This window comes from Myxocyprinus asiaticus, chromosome 25 (genome assembly GCF_019703515.2).
Source record: "Myxocyprinus asiaticus isolate MX2 ecotype Aquarium Trade chromosome 25, UBuf_Myxa_2, whole genome shotgun sequence".
Taxonomy (NCBI): domain Eukaryota; kingdom Metazoa; phylum Chordata; class Actinopteri; order Cypriniformes; family Catostomidae; genus Myxocyprinus; species Myxocyprinus asiaticus.
The window spans coordinates 21,533,148-21,554,170 of record NC_059368.1 but is presented as its reverse complement, the minus strand read 5'-3'; the positions used below and the strand labels follow the sequence as shown (position 1 = coordinate 21,554,170).

At 37.8% G+C, this 21,023-nt stretch overlaps 1 protein-coding gene across 5 annotated transcripts; it reads right to left on the bottom strand.

The window, feature by feature from the left end:
* Positions 1-2,458: 2,458 nt before the first annotated feature.
* LOC127416481 (calpain-3-like) lies at positions 2,459-17,815 on the bottom strand. Of its 5 annotated transcripts, none has more exons than XM_051655872.1 (11): positions 13,320-13,333; positions 11,917-13,003; positions 11,531-11,560; positions 10,286-10,360; positions 10,127-10,184; positions 9,967-10,031; positions 8,737-8,805; positions 8,526-8,610; positions 8,280-8,396; positions 8,058-8,116; positions 7,137-7,959 (listed from the first exon to the last, which is right to left on the bottom strand). In XM_051655872.1, exons 2-11 carry the CDS (start codon positions 11,962-11,964, stop codon positions 7,933-7,935), a joined length of 633 nt encoding a protein of 210 aa, XP_051511832.1. In that variant the 5' UTR covers positions 11,965-13,003; positions 13,320-13,333; the 3' UTR covers positions 7,137-7,932. The 5 variants fall into 5 exon arrangements, with proteins under 5 accessions (XP_051511830.1, XP_051511832.1, XP_051511834.1 ...); XM_051655874.1 differs by having other exon boundaries at positions 11,531-11,557; XM_051655870.1 differs by lacking the exons at positions 7,137-7,959; positions 11,917-13,003; positions 13,320-13,333 and adding exons at positions 2,459-3,467; positions 3,569-3,608 and having other exon boundaries at positions 11,531-11,705.
* Positions 17,816-21,023: the final 3,208 nt, after the last annotated feature.

The window sequence follows — 21,023 nt, the reverse complement described above, 5'->3', positions numbered from 1 at the left end:
CATGGTATCCCTGTTCTTAATTGGCCAGCAAACTCGCCTGACCTTAACCCCATAGAAAATCTATGGGGCATTGTGAAGAGGAAGATGCAATATGCCAGACCCAACAATGCAGAAGAGCTGAAGGCCACTATCAGAGCAACCTGGGCTCTCATAACACCTGAGCAGTGCCACAGACTGATCGACTCCATGCCACGCCGCATTGCTGCAGTAATTCAGGCAAAAAGAGCCCCAACTAAGTATTGAGTGCTGTACATGCTCATACTTTTCATGTTCATACTTTTCAGTTGGCCAAGATTTCTAAAAATCCTTTCTTTGTATTGGTCTTAAGTAATATTCTAATTTTCTGAGATACTGAATTTGGGATTTTCCTTAGTTGTCAGTTATAATCATCAAAATTAAAAGAAATAAACATTTGAAATATATCAGTCTGTGTGTAATGAATGAATATAATATACAAGTTTCACTTTTTGAATGGAATTAGTGAAATAAATCAACTTTTTGATGATATTCTAATTATATGACCAGCACCTGTATATATTGTGCCTTAGTATGTACTTGATTATGAAAATTGACATTTTTCAATGAACAAGTGAAATAGAGCAGCCAAGTAAACAAGTGGTAAATACCTCATGAAGTTCAATTAAAATAATGGAACCGTGTGCAGAGCTGTAATCTGAGCAAAAGGTGGCTACTTTTAATTATCTAAAATATAAGATCATTTTGATTTAACATTTTATAAATGTGAAAAAGCAGACAGAAAGCAAAAGGAAGCAGAAAGCAAAAAAATATATCGTAATTCAGAATTGCCAGATGGAGAACAAGAATCAGAGTCATTTTACAATACCTGTCCCATTGAATGAGGCGTTCACAAGTTAGCAGTTGCCACCAACATGCAATCTTTTCTCCACTTTGGAAAAATTACAACAGAACCATTCAACATCCAGACAGCTTAACCAGAAACTGCCTAAAAGGAGAAATTAGGTAATATTTGATATGGACATTTCAAACTTCCCACTTGAGAAAAGACTTTGTCTTGATATCACATCAGAGAATCCAACTTGAATGCCTACTTGTGGTAGATGTCCCACCCCTGATGGAAAAGGGGCAGAAGTGGCAAGGCAGGGCATGCCTTGGTGAGTAAAGCAATGAGCTACAAGACACTGTGGTTTACTGTCATTTTGTTTACATGCACAGTTATAATCAAGCTACGGCGGTTTTTGCATAATCTAGCTACAATCTTAGTGTGCCTGACCAAGTATACATGACAGGTTAATACATGTTGCTTGTCTCCTCTGTCTTTCACCTCTGTCTGCCCTCTTCTTCATCTGTGTTGTTTTCTGAAGCTTTTTCCTATTAATTTTTTCCATAGGGATTTCATAAAATCCTTACTAAAAGTAGTTTTAAGCCATGGACCGACCACTTTATTAGGTACACCTGTACACCTATATATTCATGTGATTATCTAATCAGCCAATCGTGTGGCAGCAGTGCAGTGCATAAAATCATGGAGTTACGGTTCAGGAGCTTCAGTTAATATTCACATCAACCACCAGAATGGGGGAAAAATGTGATCTCAGTGATTTGGACCGTGGCATGATTGTTGATGCCAGACAGGCTGGTTTGAGTATTTCTGTAACTGCTGATCTCCTGGGATTTTCATACATAACAGTCTCTAGAGTTTACTCCGAATGGTGGTTAAAGCCAAAAATGTCCGGTGAGCGGCAGTTCTGCGGACAGAAATGCCTTGTTGATGAGAGAGGTCAACGGAGAATGGCCAGACTGGTTCGAGCTCACAGAAAGGCTACGGTAACTCAGATTTCCCCTCTGTACAATTGTAGTGAGCAGAATAGCATCTCAGAATGCACAACATGTCAAACCTTGAGGCGAATGGGCTACAACAGCAGAAGACCACGTTGGGTTCTACTTCTGTCAGCCAAGAACAGAAAGCTCAGGCTGTAATTCTGCTCACTACAATTGTACAGAGTGGTTATCATAGTTACAGTAGTTTCTGTCAGAACCAGTCTATTCTCTTTTGACCTCTCTCATCAACAAGGCATTTCTGTCCGCAGAACTGCCGCTCACTGGATGTTTTTTGTTTTAGGCATCATTCCGAGTAAACTCTGATGACTGTTGTGCGTGAAAATCCCAGGAGATCAACAGTTACAGAAATATTCAAACCAGCCCATCTAACACCAAAAATCATGCCATGGTTGAAATCACTGAGTTCGCATTGCCTGCTGCCACTTGATTGGCTGATTAGATGATTGCATGAATAAGTAGGTGTACAGGTGTACTTGATAAAGTGTAATTATAATGTTGCTTATAAGTTTAATAACAATATTTTTGATTGCATTGAAAAATATTCCGATTTTATTCAGTATTTTGAGAGTGTAGGATGTAAGGAAAGAAATACACAAAGGACAGAACGGACGTCTTGGTCTTTGGTTGAAGATGCTAATGTCTTTATTGCAGTGTAGCAGTGACAAAGTACACAAAGCACTTTGGATTCAGCAGAGTCAGACTGAAGTATGAACACTGTATACTCAAACCTTTATGTAGTGTGTAAAAACAGTTTGCTGCCAATAATGTAAATGAGTATATGCTTTGGATGTAAACGAAGTAATGCTCCTAATGTAAATTAGATTTGGCAAAATTTGTGGTGCCCTGTCATCTGGGATGGTTCTCGATGGCCCATTGCTGCTCCCATGCTGTAATTGTTTGATGTCTCTGAGAAAGTGATGACCCATGTGTTGTGACAAAGGTGTGGATGATATTAGCTCGTCTCTATGATAATTAAGCCATCTGGGTTGAAGCTGTGTACGCACAAATTGGGTTGAGTGAAATTCAGAGGCAGACTGTGATTTCTTACAAGGGAGACTGACTCATCTGCCTCATTCAGAGTGCATCATTGGAGTGGGTGATCGCTGCATAGCTGTTTTTGCGCGCTTTGCTGTAATTCTGTGATTGGTTGATCGTTTACTTTAGAGATAATGTTTAATGTGTACTTCACCAGAAATTCAGCTATTAAACAAATGTAAAAAAGTAAAAAAATGAAGTTTTAATAACAAGGACTAATGGCTTAAACACAAGCATATACTATTGATTAATAACCTTGAAACTCACAGTAGGTCTGTCTTTAAAGTTTTGAAAGTTAGCATTAAAAATCAATTCCCCAATGGAAAAAATGAATGTGATATTTACTTCCGGAACCACACTTTAGTGCTGTGTTGTAGTCTGATTAACGTACATACCTGTATACGTGCTGGCCGAAGCCAAGTGACAATCGAATTATCTAGGTCTTTTAGGTCAACTTGACAAAAATCGGACTGTGACATTTAGACCACCTTCTTAACATCTCTTTCACAATTTTCCTCTAGAGAAAGCATTAATGCACAAGAGCCATATGTTGCCTCTTTTCCATCTGTAACTTCACTGGTTAAGGTGTTTGAGAGTGAGACTTCAGGAACCTACAATACAAATGAGTGTCAAAGTTTAGAGATCTGTGAAGAAGTTCAGTCTCATTGTACTGTATGGGTTAAGAAAGAGAAATCAAATGAGAATGACACACCTGGAGAAATAAAACTGGAGGATCACAACAGCTTTAAAACCTGCTCCAAGAGGAAAAAATGGTATGAGAATTTTAGAAAAAGTTGTAACAAGTAACTGAAATCCAATGTATAAAAAGTTTTACTCTATTTACTTTATTTCCAGGATATTTTAAATACGACTCATCTGAATCCAGAGACAAATGACACAACATCTAAAACACGCAAGTGTTCACTTTTCTTGTAGCTCTTTTATTAGCTTTTAATCATTGTGTTGTGAAGTTAACTCCGTGGCATGATTGTTGGTGCCAGATAGGCTGGTTTGAGTATTTCTGTAACTGCTGATCTCCTGGGATTTTCACAAACAACAGTCTCTAGAATTTACTCCGAATGGTGCCTAAAACAAAAAATATTCTTTGAGCGGCAATTCTGTGGACAAAAACGCCTTGTTGTTGAGAGAGGTCAACAGAGAATGGCCAGACTGGTTCGAACTGACAAAGTGTACGGTAACTCAGATAACCGCTCTGTACAATTGTGGTGAGAAGAACAGCATCTCAGATTGGGTTGGCGCCGTTTTGGTGGCACGAGGGGACCTGCACAATATTAGGCAGGTTGTTTTAATGTTGCGGCTGATCGGTGTATGTGTATATATATATATTAACAGTTTAACGTCCCTTTTTCAGGACACTTTATTTTAAAGATAATTTTGTAAAAATCCAAATAACTTTACAGATCTTTATTGTAAAGGGTTTAAACAATGTTTTCCATGCATGTTCAATGAACCATAAACAATTAATGAACATGCACCTGTGGAACGGTCGTTAAGACACTAACAGCTTACAGACGGTAGGCAATTAAGGTCACAGTTATAAAAACTTAGGACACTAAAGAGACCTTTCTACTGACTCTGAAAAACACCAAAATAAAGATGCCCAGGGTCCCTGCTCATCTGCGTGAACGTGCCTTAGGCATGCTGCATGGAGGCATGAGGACTGCAGATGTGTCCAGGGCAATAAATTACAACATCCATTCTGTGAGACGCCTAAGACAGCGCTACAGGGAAACAGGAAGGACAGCTGATCTTCCTCGAAGTGGCAGACCATGTGTAACAACACCTGCACAGGATTGGTACATCCGAATATCACACCTGCAGGACAGGTACAGGATGGCAACAACAACTGCCCGAGATACACAAGGAACGCACAATCCCTCCATCTGTGCTCAGACTGTCTGCAATAGGCTGAGAGAGGTTGGACTGAGGGCTTGTAGGCCTGTTGTAAGGCAGGTCCTTACCAGACATCGCCGACAACAATGTCGCCTATGGGCACAAACCCACCTTCGCTGGACCAGACAGGACTGGCAAAAAGTGCACTTCACTGACGAGTCGCGGTTTTGTCTCACCAGGGGTGATGGTCGGACTCGCATTTATCGTCGAAGGAATGAGTGTTACACCAAGGCCTGTACTCTGGAGCAGGATCGATTTGGAGGTGGAGGGTCCGTCATAGTCTGGGGTGGTGTGTCACAGCATCATCGGACTGAGCTTGTTGTCATTGCAGGCAATCTCAACGCTGTGCGTTACAGGGCAGACATCCTCCTCCCCCATGTGGTACCCTTCCTGCAGGCTCATCCTGACATGACAATGCCACCAGCCATACTGCTCGTTCTGTGCGTGATTTCCTGCAAGACAGGAATGTCAGTGTTCTGCCATGGCCAGCGAAGAGCCCGGATCTCAATCCCATTGAGCACATCTGGGGCCTGTTGGATTGGAGGGTGAGGGCTAGGGCCATTCCCCCCCAGAAATGTCCTGGTACTTGCAAGTGCCATGTTGGAATAGTGGGGTAACATCTCACAGCAAGAACTGGCAAATCTGGTGCAGTCCATGAGGAGGAGATGCACTGCAGTACATAATGCAGCTGGTGGCCACACCAGATACTGACAGTTACTTTTGATTTTGACCCCCCATTTGTTCAGGGACACATTATTCCATTTCTGTTAGTCACATGTCTGTGAAACTTGTTCAGTTTATGTCTTAGTTGTTGAATCTTTTTATGTTCATACAAATATTTACATGTTAAGTTTGCTGAAAATAAAAGCAGTTGAAAGCGAGAGGACGTTTCTTTTTTTGCTGAGTTTATGTACATACATTGTATTAAAATATAGCTAAATTCAATATAACATCTTTTAGTATGTGAAATGTTATTTTAATTTATATTGTTTTATATGATTTTAACCACATATATTTGTCAGTGCTTGACATTTCTTGTCAGCTACACATTTTTACACAACATTTGCAACATTGGAACTTAAAAGTTAAAATACAGTTCCATATTTCCACATTTAAGTGCTTGTACTATTTAAAAAAAAAAAAAAAAAAATACAGCTGTATGAATATGACCTGCATATGACCTTATTTAACACTGTGGCCATGGGAAAGTGAACATTTACAGTAACAGCAAAACATTTCAATTGCATTTTCACGTGTTGTGCAAAGAAATAGATCGTATTCTTTCAGCTTGTTGAACATGCATTTTCATTTGGGCATTTCTAATTTGCGTTGGATGATGACAGAGAGCAGCAGAGAGCGCCAAGCGCTTGAGTCGTTGTCATGGTAACCAGATAGATTCTGAGCGAATTGCTGCAGATTGATAGAATTAAAGTATCGTCAAATCAATGTGCAATGCAATAAAATATCTTCCCTTTCCTGCAATTGATACCGGACATGATACCAAGATGGACATTGAGGATATTTAATAAAAAAATAAATAAAATAAAATGAAAATCAGTGAGCCTAACAGCTGAAACCAAAATGACGGGACACACCTTGTAAATCCGGGACCGACTTCTGGTCACCCTAATTTTCTACCTTCTTTGCTTCTCTCCATGATGTACTGTAGTGATTCCCTCCCACTCTGTCTTTGCTAATGTAATGAGGGCAATAGGCCATCTGCCTGTGCCATCGCCACCTAATGGCACCTTCATGTTAAGGTGATAGTGGGTTTAAAGGTTTAAAAACCTATCGCAACAAAAACGAAAATAAATATTTTTTAAAGATTTTTATTTTCGTTTTTTCAGAGCCATGAAAATTTATTTTAGTTTAGTCTGAGTTTTTCCAAATTTGTTGATTTTTTTATTTCAGTTTACAAAAAAAATTTTTACATTTAGTTTTAGTTTACAATAATAACCTTGGTTCTGAATATATGGATTTAAACACTGGAGTCATATTGATTTTTTGAGCTATAAAGGTCTGATCACCATTCACTTACATTGTGAGGACCAACAGAACTGAGATATTTTTCTAAAAATCTTCGTTTGTGTTCTGCTGAAGAAAGGAAGTCATACACATCTGGGATGGCATGGGGGTGAGTAAATGATAAGAGAAATTTCACTTTTGGGTGAACTATCCATTTAAGCACAGGCTGATCTAATTGATCGCTCCCTATTTCCTATGTAGTGCATTGTGTGGCAATCACTAGTGAACGTGTGAGCAATTTCACATTTAGTTCTATTTGTGGTTAAATTATCTTATAGAGAAATAACCCACTCTTGGAGAAATGCAAACAATTTTATTTAGTTAGTTTCCATAGGGTTTTTTTTAGTTTTATTATTTATTTATTTTTTTTTTAGTTATGACGTACACTAAACACAGAATACAGAATTAACTGTAAATGCCTCATTCAGAGATAGGCTTCATGTTTTCCCTCTGTTGAGCTGAAGCAGTTGTGGATATTGCGTTTGTGCTGGTGCTTTGTCGGGTATGGAAAATGCCTGCACAAAAGAGGTGGCACTCCACCTCATAAAATCTAACCAAATACAACCGTTACTGATACACATTTATTGACAAACAGTTGTACATTTAATCCAAAACTGTTTTTGTAACTCTAACCCAAACCCCATCTCTGAACATAACCATAGAGTGTAATACCTTACCCTACCCAGAGCATAAACATAAGCATATAAATTATGTTAAAAGCCCTGATGTGTAATACAGAAGAAAGCACTTCAGGGTTCCAAAACACGTGTTTGTGAAGTGTATGAGATTGGTTGATGTGTAAATCGCACGAATTGGTACGAATTCGCCTCCTCATTGTACTGTGATGAATTCTCATGAGACTGAGGCTAAAAATGTCAGGGAAACGTTTGTTGAGTCAGACCAAAAAGTTTAATGGGCTAATGGTCCATCCTATTGCTCGTCATCAACCTAGATTCCTCTGAAGATTTCCCAGGCCACAATCCTCTGAAGATTTAGAACTTTTCATCGCACTATAAAGTGTGCATTCTCTAACGGAAAGGCCACAGCGGTGTGCTGTAATTGACTAAAATCTTCTTTTTCTTTCTGTAATGCTCCACATAATGGAGGCTGAAAATTGGAAAGGTCCACTTATTTTCCTTAGGCATACATGGTCAGTTGAAGCCACTGTGCATATAATATAGAAAATAGGAGTGTGTAAGAAATATCAATAGCCTGCAGTGATCAGAACACATATGACCTTTATTTAAATGCATGCAGCTTACCTCAAAAACATTCAGCTTGATAAGGCCATCTCCATCCTTGTCAAAAGCCCTAAATGCCCCTGTAAGAGATTCCCCTTTATTATAAGTATCTTACAGCTGTTAAAAGGGGAAGTCTGCCCATTCTCAGCATCTCAAAATACTGGTTATATTGCAACTTAAAGATACTTTAGTAAACAAATGTCACTTCAAACAAAAAACATTAACAGTTAAATGTACACTTACTGAACATTCCCTCAAGTCGTACTAAGCAGCTAATGTAGCTGTCAAAATCCAGCTCCAGGTGTTCATTGGCATATCTCATGGCAATGATGTCATAGAGCTGATTGTTGAGTTGAAAACCTGAGGGACAGAAACCTACTCAGGTGTCTGGGTACTAAAAGTTCAGGTTCCCAGAGCACATAAAACCACACAATATCAAACTGTATAGCAGCAAATGACAAGTAACTATGAGGTGTGTGGCTGCTTCACCTGCTTCAGTTAGAGCATTCCTCATCTCAAAACTGCTGATTGTACTGGATTTGTACTGGATTGTGTCGTAACGTGTGAACACCAACTACAAGTAGTGGTCAGAGAAACAATAAATGGCAAATACATATGCACAGTGTAATAAAACAAGAACATGCATTGTTTGCTAAAGGTCCTCTTTCACACACTTTAGAATGTGAGAATATTGGCATACTTTCCATTTTTTAATCTTGTTCCATAAGTGATTAAACTCTTGAAGGTTTAGATGGCCTGTTCCATCAGTCTAAGGTTTCATGGTTAAGATAAATATGTAAATAACAAATATGTCCAGTACTGTATATTTACATATCAGTGTTTGTCATGTCATCCAGGCCACCAGGGGGCGACATCAACTCTAGAAAGTAATAGTAGGACATAATTGTGGTGATGGGGGCGTGGTTGTGTGTCTGTCTGCAGGAGAGAGGGAGTGGTGTGGCTCGTCTCCACTCCCTCTCTCCCATAGACAGACACACAACCACGCCCCCATAACCACAATAATTTTACTTTACTTGTGAACTTGTTTGTTTATGCTGACCGGTCTACCACAGTTGCTGTCTCTTATTATAATGGTTCCACTGTGAACTTTGTTGATCCTCTGGGTGGTGTCAGTTTGAGATTTTTGATAGCTTTGCACTTCTTGTAGAGCTTTTTGTTTGTAGCTCTAAAGTCTTAGTTAAAAAAAAAAAAAAAAAAGAAAGTATAATTTACCCTTTGGAGTGCTTGAAATATTATTTGAGTCTCTGCACTGGGATTCACTTGAAATGACCACCAAACTGACACAAAATATACAGTATCTTGGCCACTTGTAACAGTGTTTCTATCCTTATCACTGTTATTTACTGTCCATATAAGCTGGTTGCATGTTTAACTGTAACAACCAAGGCAACAGAGAATAAGTGAGCTACTGTGATTTTCTTTATATGGTTCCGAAGCGGAGTCAAAAAATAAGGGGGGCTTGGGGCAAATATGCCACCGAAAATGACAAAAATGCTCTTGAAACTCAAACTTTCGGGGCAAAAATGCCCTCATAATGAATTCTTATGTTTTTTAAATTTGTAACAGATGATATAGTTTAATATTCTTTTAAAGTCCTTGTTATACATATTATGGTAATAAATATGAGTTGATGTTGATTTAATTCTTAGGATAAGAGGTAATAAATACATTTGAATTAAATATTTGATTAAAAAAGTATTTGTCATCAACAGATGAGGCTGTTTATGTTTTAAATGTTAAGAACAAAAAAAAGCCTTCAAAGAGGACAGCATTTTAGCTGAAAATCAAATCCAAGGGGCACATTTTTTGTCCTTTAACATAAAAGTTAATTTCTAACATTGTTCTGAAGTAGTACACAACATACGTATATTATTTACCCATAATGCACAGCACATCTAGCAAAGGATACATCCATGAGTGCAATCATACTTCTGCAGCTTTCCAGACTGAAACCCTCTGTTTTTAGCTCTTTATCTGAGAAGAGAAAGAGCAGTAATTTTGATAAACAATATATAGATAGATATAGACAGTACCAATAAAGCAGTAGCAGAACAGGAGATTCCACTAACGTTTGGCAACCACCCTGTTAAGGACAATCCTGTGTTCATTGGCATTAATCTGCATGTCCTGCAAAGAGCAACAGAGTCGAAATAATGGTGTCACTATTAGAGTATGGTTTAGAAAGGATGCTATGAAGTTCATAGATGAAGTTCCATCCTTGCACTCACATCTCCAGCGATCTGCTGAAATATAGCCCTGAATTGTTTTTCCTCTTCGGTCTCCTCCTCAAGAGTTTTAAATGGCTAAAAATGAGAAAATGAGAATTTTAAAAATGAAAAAGTGTTATGTTATTTTTTTTAACAATGTATTAAACATATTGAATGTTCAGTCATTATATCGATTTGAAGGCCAAAACGAAAAGCTGATTCACCATGCGGTTCCCCAAGGAGTTTCTTTTTTTTATTTTTTTTATCCCCTTTTCTCCCCAATTTGGCATGCCCAATTCCCACTACTTAGTAGGTTCTTGTGGTGGTGCGATTACTCCCCTCAATCTGGGTGGCGGAGGACAAGTCTCAGTTGCCTCCGCTTCTGAGACCGTCATTCTGCACATCTTATCACGTGGCTCGCTGTGCATGACACCGCGGAGACTCACAGCATGTGGAGGCTCATGCTACTCTCCGCGATCCACGCACAACTTACCACGCGCCCCACTGAGAGCGAGAACCACTAATCGTGACTACGAGGAGGATACACCATGTGACTCTACCCTCCCTAGCAACTGGGCCAATTTGGTTGCTTAGGAGAACTGGCTAGAGTCACTCAGCACACCCTGGATTTGAACTCTCGACTCCAGGGGTGGTGGTTGGCGTCAGTCCTCGCTGAGCTACCCAGGCCCCCCTCCCCAAGGAGTTTCTAATAGGTTTTTAGAGTCAAGGTTTTTGATTTATAAGTGAAATAAGATCCAAATTTAAACTGAATTTTGAAACTGAATTTGAATTTAAAAGCTTTAAAAACAGAAGGTGTTAACATACTTAAAACGTAGGCTACTTAAAAAAAGACCAATCAGCTTAATATTTGCTTTTTAAACAGGGTATTTAGATCTCATTAAAATAATGAGTTTTGCCTTTTAAGACTTCTCTTACATTTTAAGCCTTTTAAGACTTTGTTACTAAGAGGCAGTTTTGCAATTTTCCTTTCAAATTTTTGCATACTTTACGATTCTAAGTGTCATTATGAACATTTGTGATGTCAGCTTATGCACATGCTAATTTTCTTTTCTGAAGCAGTATTAACATTTCCAGAAAAAAAAATAAACTGTCAACAGCAGTATAGCCAATTTGTAGAGCATCATGAGATTAATAGAGCATCCTGCTGGAGAATGTTTTTTTTTTTTCCCTTGTTCTTTTATGATCTACATTAAAAGGAAGGATCCACAGAAAGATTCTCAATCTTATTTCCATTTTTTACTTTACCTTGATTTTCTTCTTGAGAATATCTGTCTGCTGGTCCAAGAAAGTAAAACATGTTAGGAAACATTTTTTAAAACCTTTTATTTTCTTTGGTGACATAAAAAAAAAAAAAAAAAAAAATAGGACATGCTGTTAAAATAACGAGCTTAAGTCCAGTTAGAATTTGATCCAAATATTTCGACATTTGTTCCAAAAATACTGTAAATATGGGTAATCAGGCTCTTATACTGGCTGCAGCGTATTACAAAATTCTTATGGTCACAAAATTCTCCAGGCAACTTCATATGGTCATTAACTGATTTAGACATGCATAGAGAGTGGGTGACATATTGTGGGCTGCCACAGAACCAGGCAAACAGATAGATAGACAGACACAGGTGTTGACTCACCACAGGCTCCGTCTCAATCTCTGCATCTATAACCCTGGGAGAAAACATGCAGCTGTCAGCCAAATGCACAGGAGCACATACAGGTCAAGAGGTCATTTAAAAACATGCCTGACTGAAACACTTGAAACAAGAGCTTGCATGGAAAACTCTATAATAACTTTCAGTAAAAAGTCATTAACAGATAAGTACTTGGGCATTTAAGCCATACTTAAAAATGCATGAATGTCTTTTCATTATGTAACAAAATAACATTTATTTTAAAGAAAGACAGCACAAGCACACATTTCACAAAAAATAGGTTTGTTCGATTTAAAATTATAAAACATTTGTTTTAAGACATTTAGACACTTTCTGTTTGCCAGACTTTTGTGAAACATGTCCATAGTTAATGTATTGAACTTCACCTGTGGTTACTCTGCTAGGACCCCTGTGTGAACTTGAGAGGAACTAAATGTACACATCCACTAAAAAATTACCTTGACACTAGTGGGTAAAATGTAATTGCAAAGATGTCTAAGAAAAGTGAAGTTAGTTCTGAAAGCAATCTAGTATCATTTGTTTGCAGATGGTTTGAATAAAATGGTTTGATATTTTGTTTAAAATGCAATGACATTCAGATATTTTAAGACATTTTAAGTGTGACTTAAGTGTCCAAAAGTGCCCAAGTGCTTTTTTGGGCCACTGTACATTTAAATACGAGCATGTGTAAAAAAACAACAACATCTGAATTTAAGAAGTGTCATGACTTATACATCTATTTGAATGCACATGAACTAATGATTTATTAAGCATTATATTATGATAGTTCATGTTTTTTAATGATGAAATCACGAAATGTTAAACTTACAATCATATAGAATTAGAGGTTTAACACTCACTCTGATGTGCTCCTGTTCTCAGAGAAGACTCTGAGAAGAAACTAGCTCTCCTTGTGAGGATCGAAGGTGGACGGGACGATGACATACTCACCAGGAGCCAGGCAGAAACGCTCCAACACCTCACGCATGTTGACGTAAGACTTGCAATGAGCCTTGGAGGCATTATAAAGGAAGAAATCTTTTGGGAGCTGTTGCTGGTTGCCCTTCATCTAAAATGTGGATTGTAGAAAGAGAACATTTTAAGGACAAGGAAAAGATGCAATTTACCACATTTATTAAAGTGTACAGGACATGCTACTGTATATATGGAGTGACTTAATAGGGTGATGTCTGTTGAAGTCATTTTTCAAAATTAAAATCAAATTAAAATTCTAATTGAAGTATAGATAGTTCATTTAATTAAACTTGGCAGTAGCTAATTATTAAAATGTTTATGAATGAAGGGCTTAAATTAAACAAAGTACTGGCAAACATTAATAAAATAAAATAAAATAAAAATGTTGATATGCAACCAAACAGATATACTGTATCATGGATGGCATCTGTGTGGTCTCTTCATGGTGTATTTATACCTCCTTCGGAACCTGGGGAAGACAGTGGATAATTGAAGTGTCTCAGTGACAAGCCTTAAAAAGTATACTGAAAAAAAAAATGTTAACCTAAAAAATGCGGTTTGAGTTGTAACATAACTTTACTGGTAATATACAAGTCAGAAATATTATTTAACATCACTGAATCAACCTTAATACATAGGTTACACCAACAAAACTAATTTTAATGGTTAGACCAGGTAGAAATAGCTGCTTGGGATAATAATTGGTTTCCACTTTTTAGAGTGAAACAGATATATATGATTTCAGATTAAGTGGGCTTAATTAAAGGGGTCATGACATGAGGAATCAAATTTTCCTTGATCCTTTGACATATAAGAGGTCATTGTACTATAAAAACATACTGTAATGTTCAGAACTGAAAACTTCCCCAGTTAATAGAAAAAGAGCTTTTAATTAAACCAAGCTCCAGAAACAGCTCGTTTGTAATTTGTGGAACTTGTGACAAGGACAAAGACATCTGCATATGACTGTCTCTTTAGCAAGACATTAACGCCTATTTTCCGTCATTGCACCCTTGGCCCCGCCCACTGGTGCTCAGTCAGTCACAGGTGAAGAGGAGAGAGGTCCTGTCATGGGAGATTCATCTACTCCAAAGGAGAATTAACTTACTACATCTGGATTTAAATGTTTTTCTACATAAACATGCACAAGACAATCGGCTTTGACCGTTATCATGCATCTTGTGCCACGTTTAACCCTAAAACAGGCAAGAGTGGAAAATGATTAGCAAAAAATAATTTCATGTCACTTTTTATATCATTTGGATTAAGTAACAGATAGCCAAAGGAATTTTTTTAATATTTTATATATTTTGGATTTTATGAGTTGTATCTCCCAGGATATGTTGCCCTATTAAGGTACAAAAAAATTCAGTCATCAATATTTCTGTTTTATTTAATGCAAACCATGATGAGTTTCTGACTTCCCCTCTTATTTTAAAACATATCGTACATGTGTGTGTATGTGTGCGTGTGAGTGAGTGTGTGTGTGTGTGTGTGTGTGTGTGTGTGTGAGAGAGAGAGAGAGAGAGAGAGTGTGTCTGTTTGTGTGTGTGTGTGTGTGTGAGAGAGACAGAATGTGAGTGAGTGTGTGTGTGTGTGTGTGTGTGTGTGTGTGTGTGAGAGAGAGAGAGAGAGAAAGAGAGAGTGTTTGTGTGAGAGAGTGTGTGTGTGTGTGTGAGAGAGAGAGAGAGTGTGAGTGTGTGTGTGTGTGTGTGTGTGTGTGTGTGTGTGTGTGTGTGAGTGTGTGTGTGTGTGTGTGTGTGTGTGTGTGAGAGAGAGAGAGTGTGAGTGTGTGTTTGTGTTTATGTGTGCAACAAAACTGAGAGAAGTTTAGCTTTAAGGTTGCATGTATGACGTGTAATAAATGTGTATGTGTAATATTGTGGATTAACCCTTTTTCTTCCCTCAAACTGGCAACGTATCTCAGGGGATACGCACACTTCATAATGTGCAAAATAACAGCATGAAGAACATATGACTTAATTTTCTTCTTCTGCATCTAAAGACAATTCCCTCACAGCCTCATTGTCATTCCCATTAAAAATCAAAGATGGCGCTAGTGTGAATAAGGTCTAAGGAGCAGTTAAAACACAACTGGACCATAAGTAAACAATTTCATTCATGAATATTTCATATGTCCTGACTGTTTAATAGTTTATGATGCTGTGTGAACAGTTTAATATATTCAGATGAAATGTGTTAGATGTGCGTTATATGTTAATCCTGAAATTAATTTTCTAAATGTTATGGTCTTGTGGAGTTTGTTCATTTTCTTCGGATTGTGTTTCAAATATGGCTGTATTGAAAGGGGTGCAGGATGTTAGCCAATCATAACAGTGGCCGTTTACATTGAAATCTTAAAGGGCCAAAGACGCTTAAAACAGAGTATATCAAAGAATATGTCATGACCCCTTTACAGTAAGTTGAAATATTGCACTGTAAAAAGGTTTCTTTTTTTTTTTTGCAGGTAACTTAAAAATGTGCTTCATGTAGTAACATCTAAATTAACTGGTTTTATTAAAGTTTACAATGTCTAAGATGTGTTTGCTTCAGCCAACCTCATAGATGGCGAACCCAATGTTGTGTAGGGTGCCACCTGAGCAGCAGTCTTTTCGCCTGCCCTTCTGCATTAGTGCTACCACCACTGTGCAGGTCTTCTCTTTAGTGTCCACCTCCAAAAGAAACAGACGGTACTGAGGGTTTGTCCAATATGTTTCTGTGACAAAATGGACAGAAAGCAGTTTGAATATTGGTGTGGGGATTGTGATTTTGGATTCACAGAAAGTGAAGTTACTTTCACCTCTGATTAACTTCTGATTACAATCTCTAGGTATCTCTCTGTCTGTCTGTCTGTCTGTCTGTCTATCTATCTATCTATTATTCTTAGCCTATTCATTACTTTTCATTAACAGGGACATTGGAGAGATGACAGGATATGATGGGGTGAAGAGGAGGAAGGAAACAGGACCAGTAAATGTTACAAGCTGGATTCAAACTCACACTGACACATCAGAGGCCAAATGCTAGGTCAGGTTTCCATCAACAACATCTAAATGAGGGCAAATGAGTCTATCAACAATGTTCCAATGTTCACAACATTATACTGGATACCTGGAAAGTTTCTGCAGCCACCAGCGGAGCAGCCTTTCACCCATCGGCCCTCGTGCACTGACACATTCCACTTGAGCAACTGGTCATCCTGCAGAGTGTCTGGGGTCAGATTACAGATCTCCAGTTTGGTGAAGTTCTTCTGAAATTCCTCAAAGCACATCCTTGAGAGAAGAAGAAGATGAATGAGGTATCATTAGGTATCATTTATGACTATCAATTGCATTAATTTTTCCAATATAATTTCACAGGTCAAATGAGAAGCAATATTTCAAACAGAGAGAGGAAATCGCAGTGTGTCAATTGATCACTAAACTGTTTGAAACCAGAATTTTGTCCTAGTAATAAATTATAAGAGAACTTACCAGAACTCTCCTTGCTCTGTAGGTCGGAGTCTCTCCTTGTCTTGCTGAGTGGTGGCTAGTGCAGCCCAGTCATTAGATTTACAGGCAGGAGGGGGGGCAACTCCCCATGGGTCCCGTACACGAACCAGACGGATCAATAGGTCCTTACCGTCCTTACGTTTACCCTGAGGTTTTTGGTATTGCATTGAAAAATGGTTAGATTTAAATTTTTGGACTGCGTATATATCCTTAAAATTCCAGACTATCTAAATTGTGACATATTCTCAAGTACATAACAGCCCCACCTGCTCAACTCCAGTGACTGAGTATGCATGGCCTCTCACAAGTCCAGATACAGTTTTAGTCATCTGAGCTGTTGGAACCAAAGTCTATGGGGAAGGAATGGCAAAATGGCAATTAATTAAAAATCAGTATTAAAGGAAAACATATCATCCTGTTTAAATTAATGTCCAAGTTCTATTATTGCTGTAATTGTTTCTATAGGCAATTTTATTTGCTGTGTTTCATACCCCCTAATTCATGAATAATTAGTTATCATTAACTATATATAATTAATATTGTAAGTCATTATAAATAAGATGAAGCTCTAGGCCTCTGTCAGATGAAAAAAAAATATATGTTTGGAAAATCAAAGGAAAAAAGTGAATATCTGCATTGTAAAAAGTGAACATGTGCAGTTGTTATCTCTACCTGAACTGACCCTTAAAAATTACTTTTATTGGTGTACCCAATGTGGCTGTGTTTATTTAGTAAAACAAATAATTTCTTTGATTGAACAAAAACAGTTAATTTAGTTACCTCATGAGGTGCATTTTAGGTTAACTGGCAAAACAGCAAAATGTCAAACATATTTATTTGCAAGTTTATAACACTAAACAGCATTCATTATATTAAAAGAGAAGGGATACCTACATCTATGGAGCAACCCATGAGGGAGCCTCTCTTCAAAGCCTTCCTCATGATGTTGTACAACTCCTTCGGTGCCTCTGTAATCTCATAGAACTCTGTTACTCCTCCAGTGAAGTCCTCCCTTCAAAGCCTCATAAGAGCCATGTATCCTGGGTCAGACAAATAAAACAAATTGTGTATTGATTTTTGGTGCTAACAAAGGATCTTTGCCACCTTCATAGAGTATTATGTGATAAAAACATAAAAAACGAAGCTGTTGAACTTACTTTGCATATGCTTTTTCCAGAAGAGCACTCCAAAATTCATTCTTCTGTCCAGACCTGGTGAACACCAACTGGTTTTTGTATGTGGGAAGTTGATCGTCCACAACCACATCCACCCACTCACCATAGTGCCTGAACTACAAGAATAAAGAAAAGTAAGTTAATCCTGATCTGAAGCGAAATGTGGGTGCACAAACAGATAGAATTTTGTATAGTGGAGTTTGTGCTTCATTTATCAGAGAGTAAAGTCTTTTTTGTTTTATTTGTTTTATATTAAGTTTTGTTTGAAATAAAGGTAGGTCCAGTTTTGCTGGAAATGAAAAATGAAAGCATAGTTTTCAGTGAAGCTCTGGTCATGGGGAACCACCCTTTGTAGGAGTATATCATTCAGGGTCAGGCAAGTAATGGCAGCCAACAGCCAGCAGTCCCCTACAAGGGTTAATGGACAACAAAAAATTTAATTTTACTACATATAATGTACCAGTTCAAAATAATCAGTTTTATTCTGATGCATTAAGGCTCATAAAATGTAAATACTATGCATATTAAGTCTTTTTATATTTGCTTCTATTTCATTTGCTAAGAAATGACCTTTACAAAGGCCTCTCATATGTAGCACTTGTTTGCATTTGCGCAAAGTGTGCATTATAGACATTTAACAACATTTAGTTCTGGCAAAGTCCCTTTCAAGTCAGTCCACTAACGGCCATCTTGGAAACACTCCCAGGCAGCTTTTTTCTATGGATACAAGCAGCATGCAAGTACAGCCCCTATCTACTTGAATGGGGAAAGACCGAAATCTCCAAAACGGTAGGTCATTATTACAATCAAAGAACATATTTCAAATCAGAAGTAAAATTTGACAACAATGGTATTGTGATGGATTTTCTGGGGTGACAAGCATGAAAGTCTAAGTAACGAGCATGAGAGAGAGTCATAAGACAGTAAAGAAATGTTTATAAATGTTTAGAGAGGATGTCTGGAACATGATGTATGTCTGGGAATATAGGGAACTGCAAGTTTCCATGGCAAGATTTGTGTCTGTTTTTACACATTGACATAACAAAAAACAGGAACTGTCTACTTACTTGTCTGTGTTAAACATGCACACATATTATTTTACCCTTGAAATGGGTTTTTAACCAATCAGAATGAAGTAAACAAGTATTATGGGAGTTACATATGCAATCATGTATAAAAGCTTTTTTTGTTCCATAGAGTCTCTGCTGTAAAGAGATCTCTCCAGCCGTATACTAATAAATGAGACAAAGAGAAACTAGAGTCCGACTGAGTTATTATGCTTCAGCATGAGTCTAGATATGAAATAAGTATTATGGTAAAATCGTTAGCATGGAATAGCAGGATACAAGATTCTCTGGTCTGAGTGAGTATCGACTGTCGGGCAGGACAATGCCAACTTCTCAGTGGACTCAGAGTCGTAACAGCTGGGCAACTGTGAAACCAGCATTAGTTTAGGGAATTAAACTCTACTTGGGTCAGTATTTTGGATTTTCATAACAGTATCTTAAATTGTTGTTCTTTAGTTCAGATCAAGCAAAAATAAATAAAAAAGAAAAATAAATAAATAAATATTCGGGCTGGCCCAGCTAATGCACATGCACATTCTTTCTCGAGTTCACTGACAGGTGTTGTCTGTATCTAAAAGGTGATTGGCTCTTTTACCTGTAAGATGGGACTTCTTGTTCAACATCCGCCATATTAAATGTGTTACAATTTCTCCCATTCATTTTAATACAAATGCTCCATCTCAGGCTAAATAGTCTCTGGTTTTGGTCCTTGCGAATGATTGGACTAGCGGCGTTCAAAGAGTACTGTAGTCCAAAAGCACTGGGATGCTTTACTTTTTGCTCACTGCTTTTCTTTTGAGACTTTCCAAATAGTGGTGGGGATTTTGATTCATAATTCATTTTGATTTCATTCACTGATTCGTTTAGTCTCCATTTCTGGAGATTGCATACTTGTTCCAGCAGGTGTTGACAAATAAGCATCCTTTATGAGTGAGTCATTCAATCATTGACTAAAAGTTGTTCAGCACTGAATCAATAGAAGTGAACAAAACGATTCATTCACTGCAGGGGGGATTGGGGGTGGGGGGGGGGGGTGTAATCAAAACAAGAAGGTACCCATTATTTATACCACGATCAATGGAAACATGTAAATGCTTCACGCTGCAACCCCCCAATGTTCAAGCCAAATCTATGCCCTTGCATTCACTTAAAAGATTCACTCAAAAACACTGATTTGTGTACCACTAGTTTTTATCTGAAATTTAAGTTATTTTTTGTTATTAAAAGTTTTTATTGATTCCATATAATATATATATATATATATATATATATATATATATATATATATATATATATATATATATATATATATGTATATATATATATATATATATATATATATATATATATATATATATATATATAATAACAGAATATTTGGAATCACATTATATTATTTACAACCCTTCCTCCCGAACATTAACCACCCCACCCCACCACCCAACACAAACAGATACCCCAGTGGTCAAATACAATTGACAAAGACACACAAACAAACAATAAAACAGAAGAAAATATTTAGAAATACATTTCAAAAAAGTATATGTTCAAAAACAAAAAAGCTACAACATACACATTTAAAACAACACGTCTCCCTCCACTGCCCCTCCCCGAGAGCCCTCCAAAAAGGCCAAATAGCTGCCTCAACTCCTGATGAACATATCCATATTGCCTAGCCTTCTATATGACAACTCTTCCCAAGCTGCTACCCTGCCCATCTCCTCGCACCACTCACGAAACAAGGGGGCTCCAGCTGACTTCCATCCTCTAAGGATAACCTGTCTGCCCACCATAACACTGGCCAGGATCCAATTCTTCATGTACTTATCTCCTACATCAATGACCGACCCAAAATACAGAGCCTGGGGCAAAAGGAGATCCGAGTACCCAATACATCGGCCATAAAATTCTGGACCCTCAACCAGAACTCCTGTATCTTACGACACCCCCAAAAAACATGGCTGGTGTCTCCATCTTCTAAATGGCATCGCCAGCAGGTGGGTGTGTCCTTAAGACCAAGCTTATACAGTTTAGAAGGGGTCCAATAAAATCTATGTAGAATCTTAAATTGCATAAGGCGCACCCTTACATCTCTAGATGTAGACTTGACGTTTTTAAGAATCCTAGCCCACACTCCCTCCTCCAAAAACAAATTTAAGTCTTCCTCCCATAATTTTTTTGAGGGAATTTAAAGCTCCGTCCCCCAGACTCTGAATTAGCAGGGAGTAATACACTGATGCCTCATGACCTTTTCCAAAAGCAGTAGTCACCACTCCCAGAGTATCTACCGCACTAGGGGGGTGCGTGCCACTCCCAAAAACAGTGCAGAGTAGGTGGCGCAGCTGTAAATACTTATAAAATTGAGATCTGGGAATCCCAAA

What these genes read in the sequence shown, in the direction of transcription:
- LOC127416481 (XM_051655869.1), bottom strand. Translation starts at nt 11,626, where the DNA reads ATGTCACCAAAGAAAATAAAAGGTTTTAAAAAATGTTTCCTAACATGT. An exon ending in GTATGATTGCACTCATGGAT is followed by an intron (nt 8,806 to 9,966) that starts GTATCCTTTGCT and finishes ATGAAACCTTAG; the next exon opens with ACTGATGGAACAGGCCATCT. An exon ending in TCAAGCTGAATGTTTTTGAG is followed by an intron (nt 7,960 to 8,057) that starts GTAAGCTGCATG and finishes TTATATGCACAG; the next exon opens with TGGCTTCAACTGACCATGTA.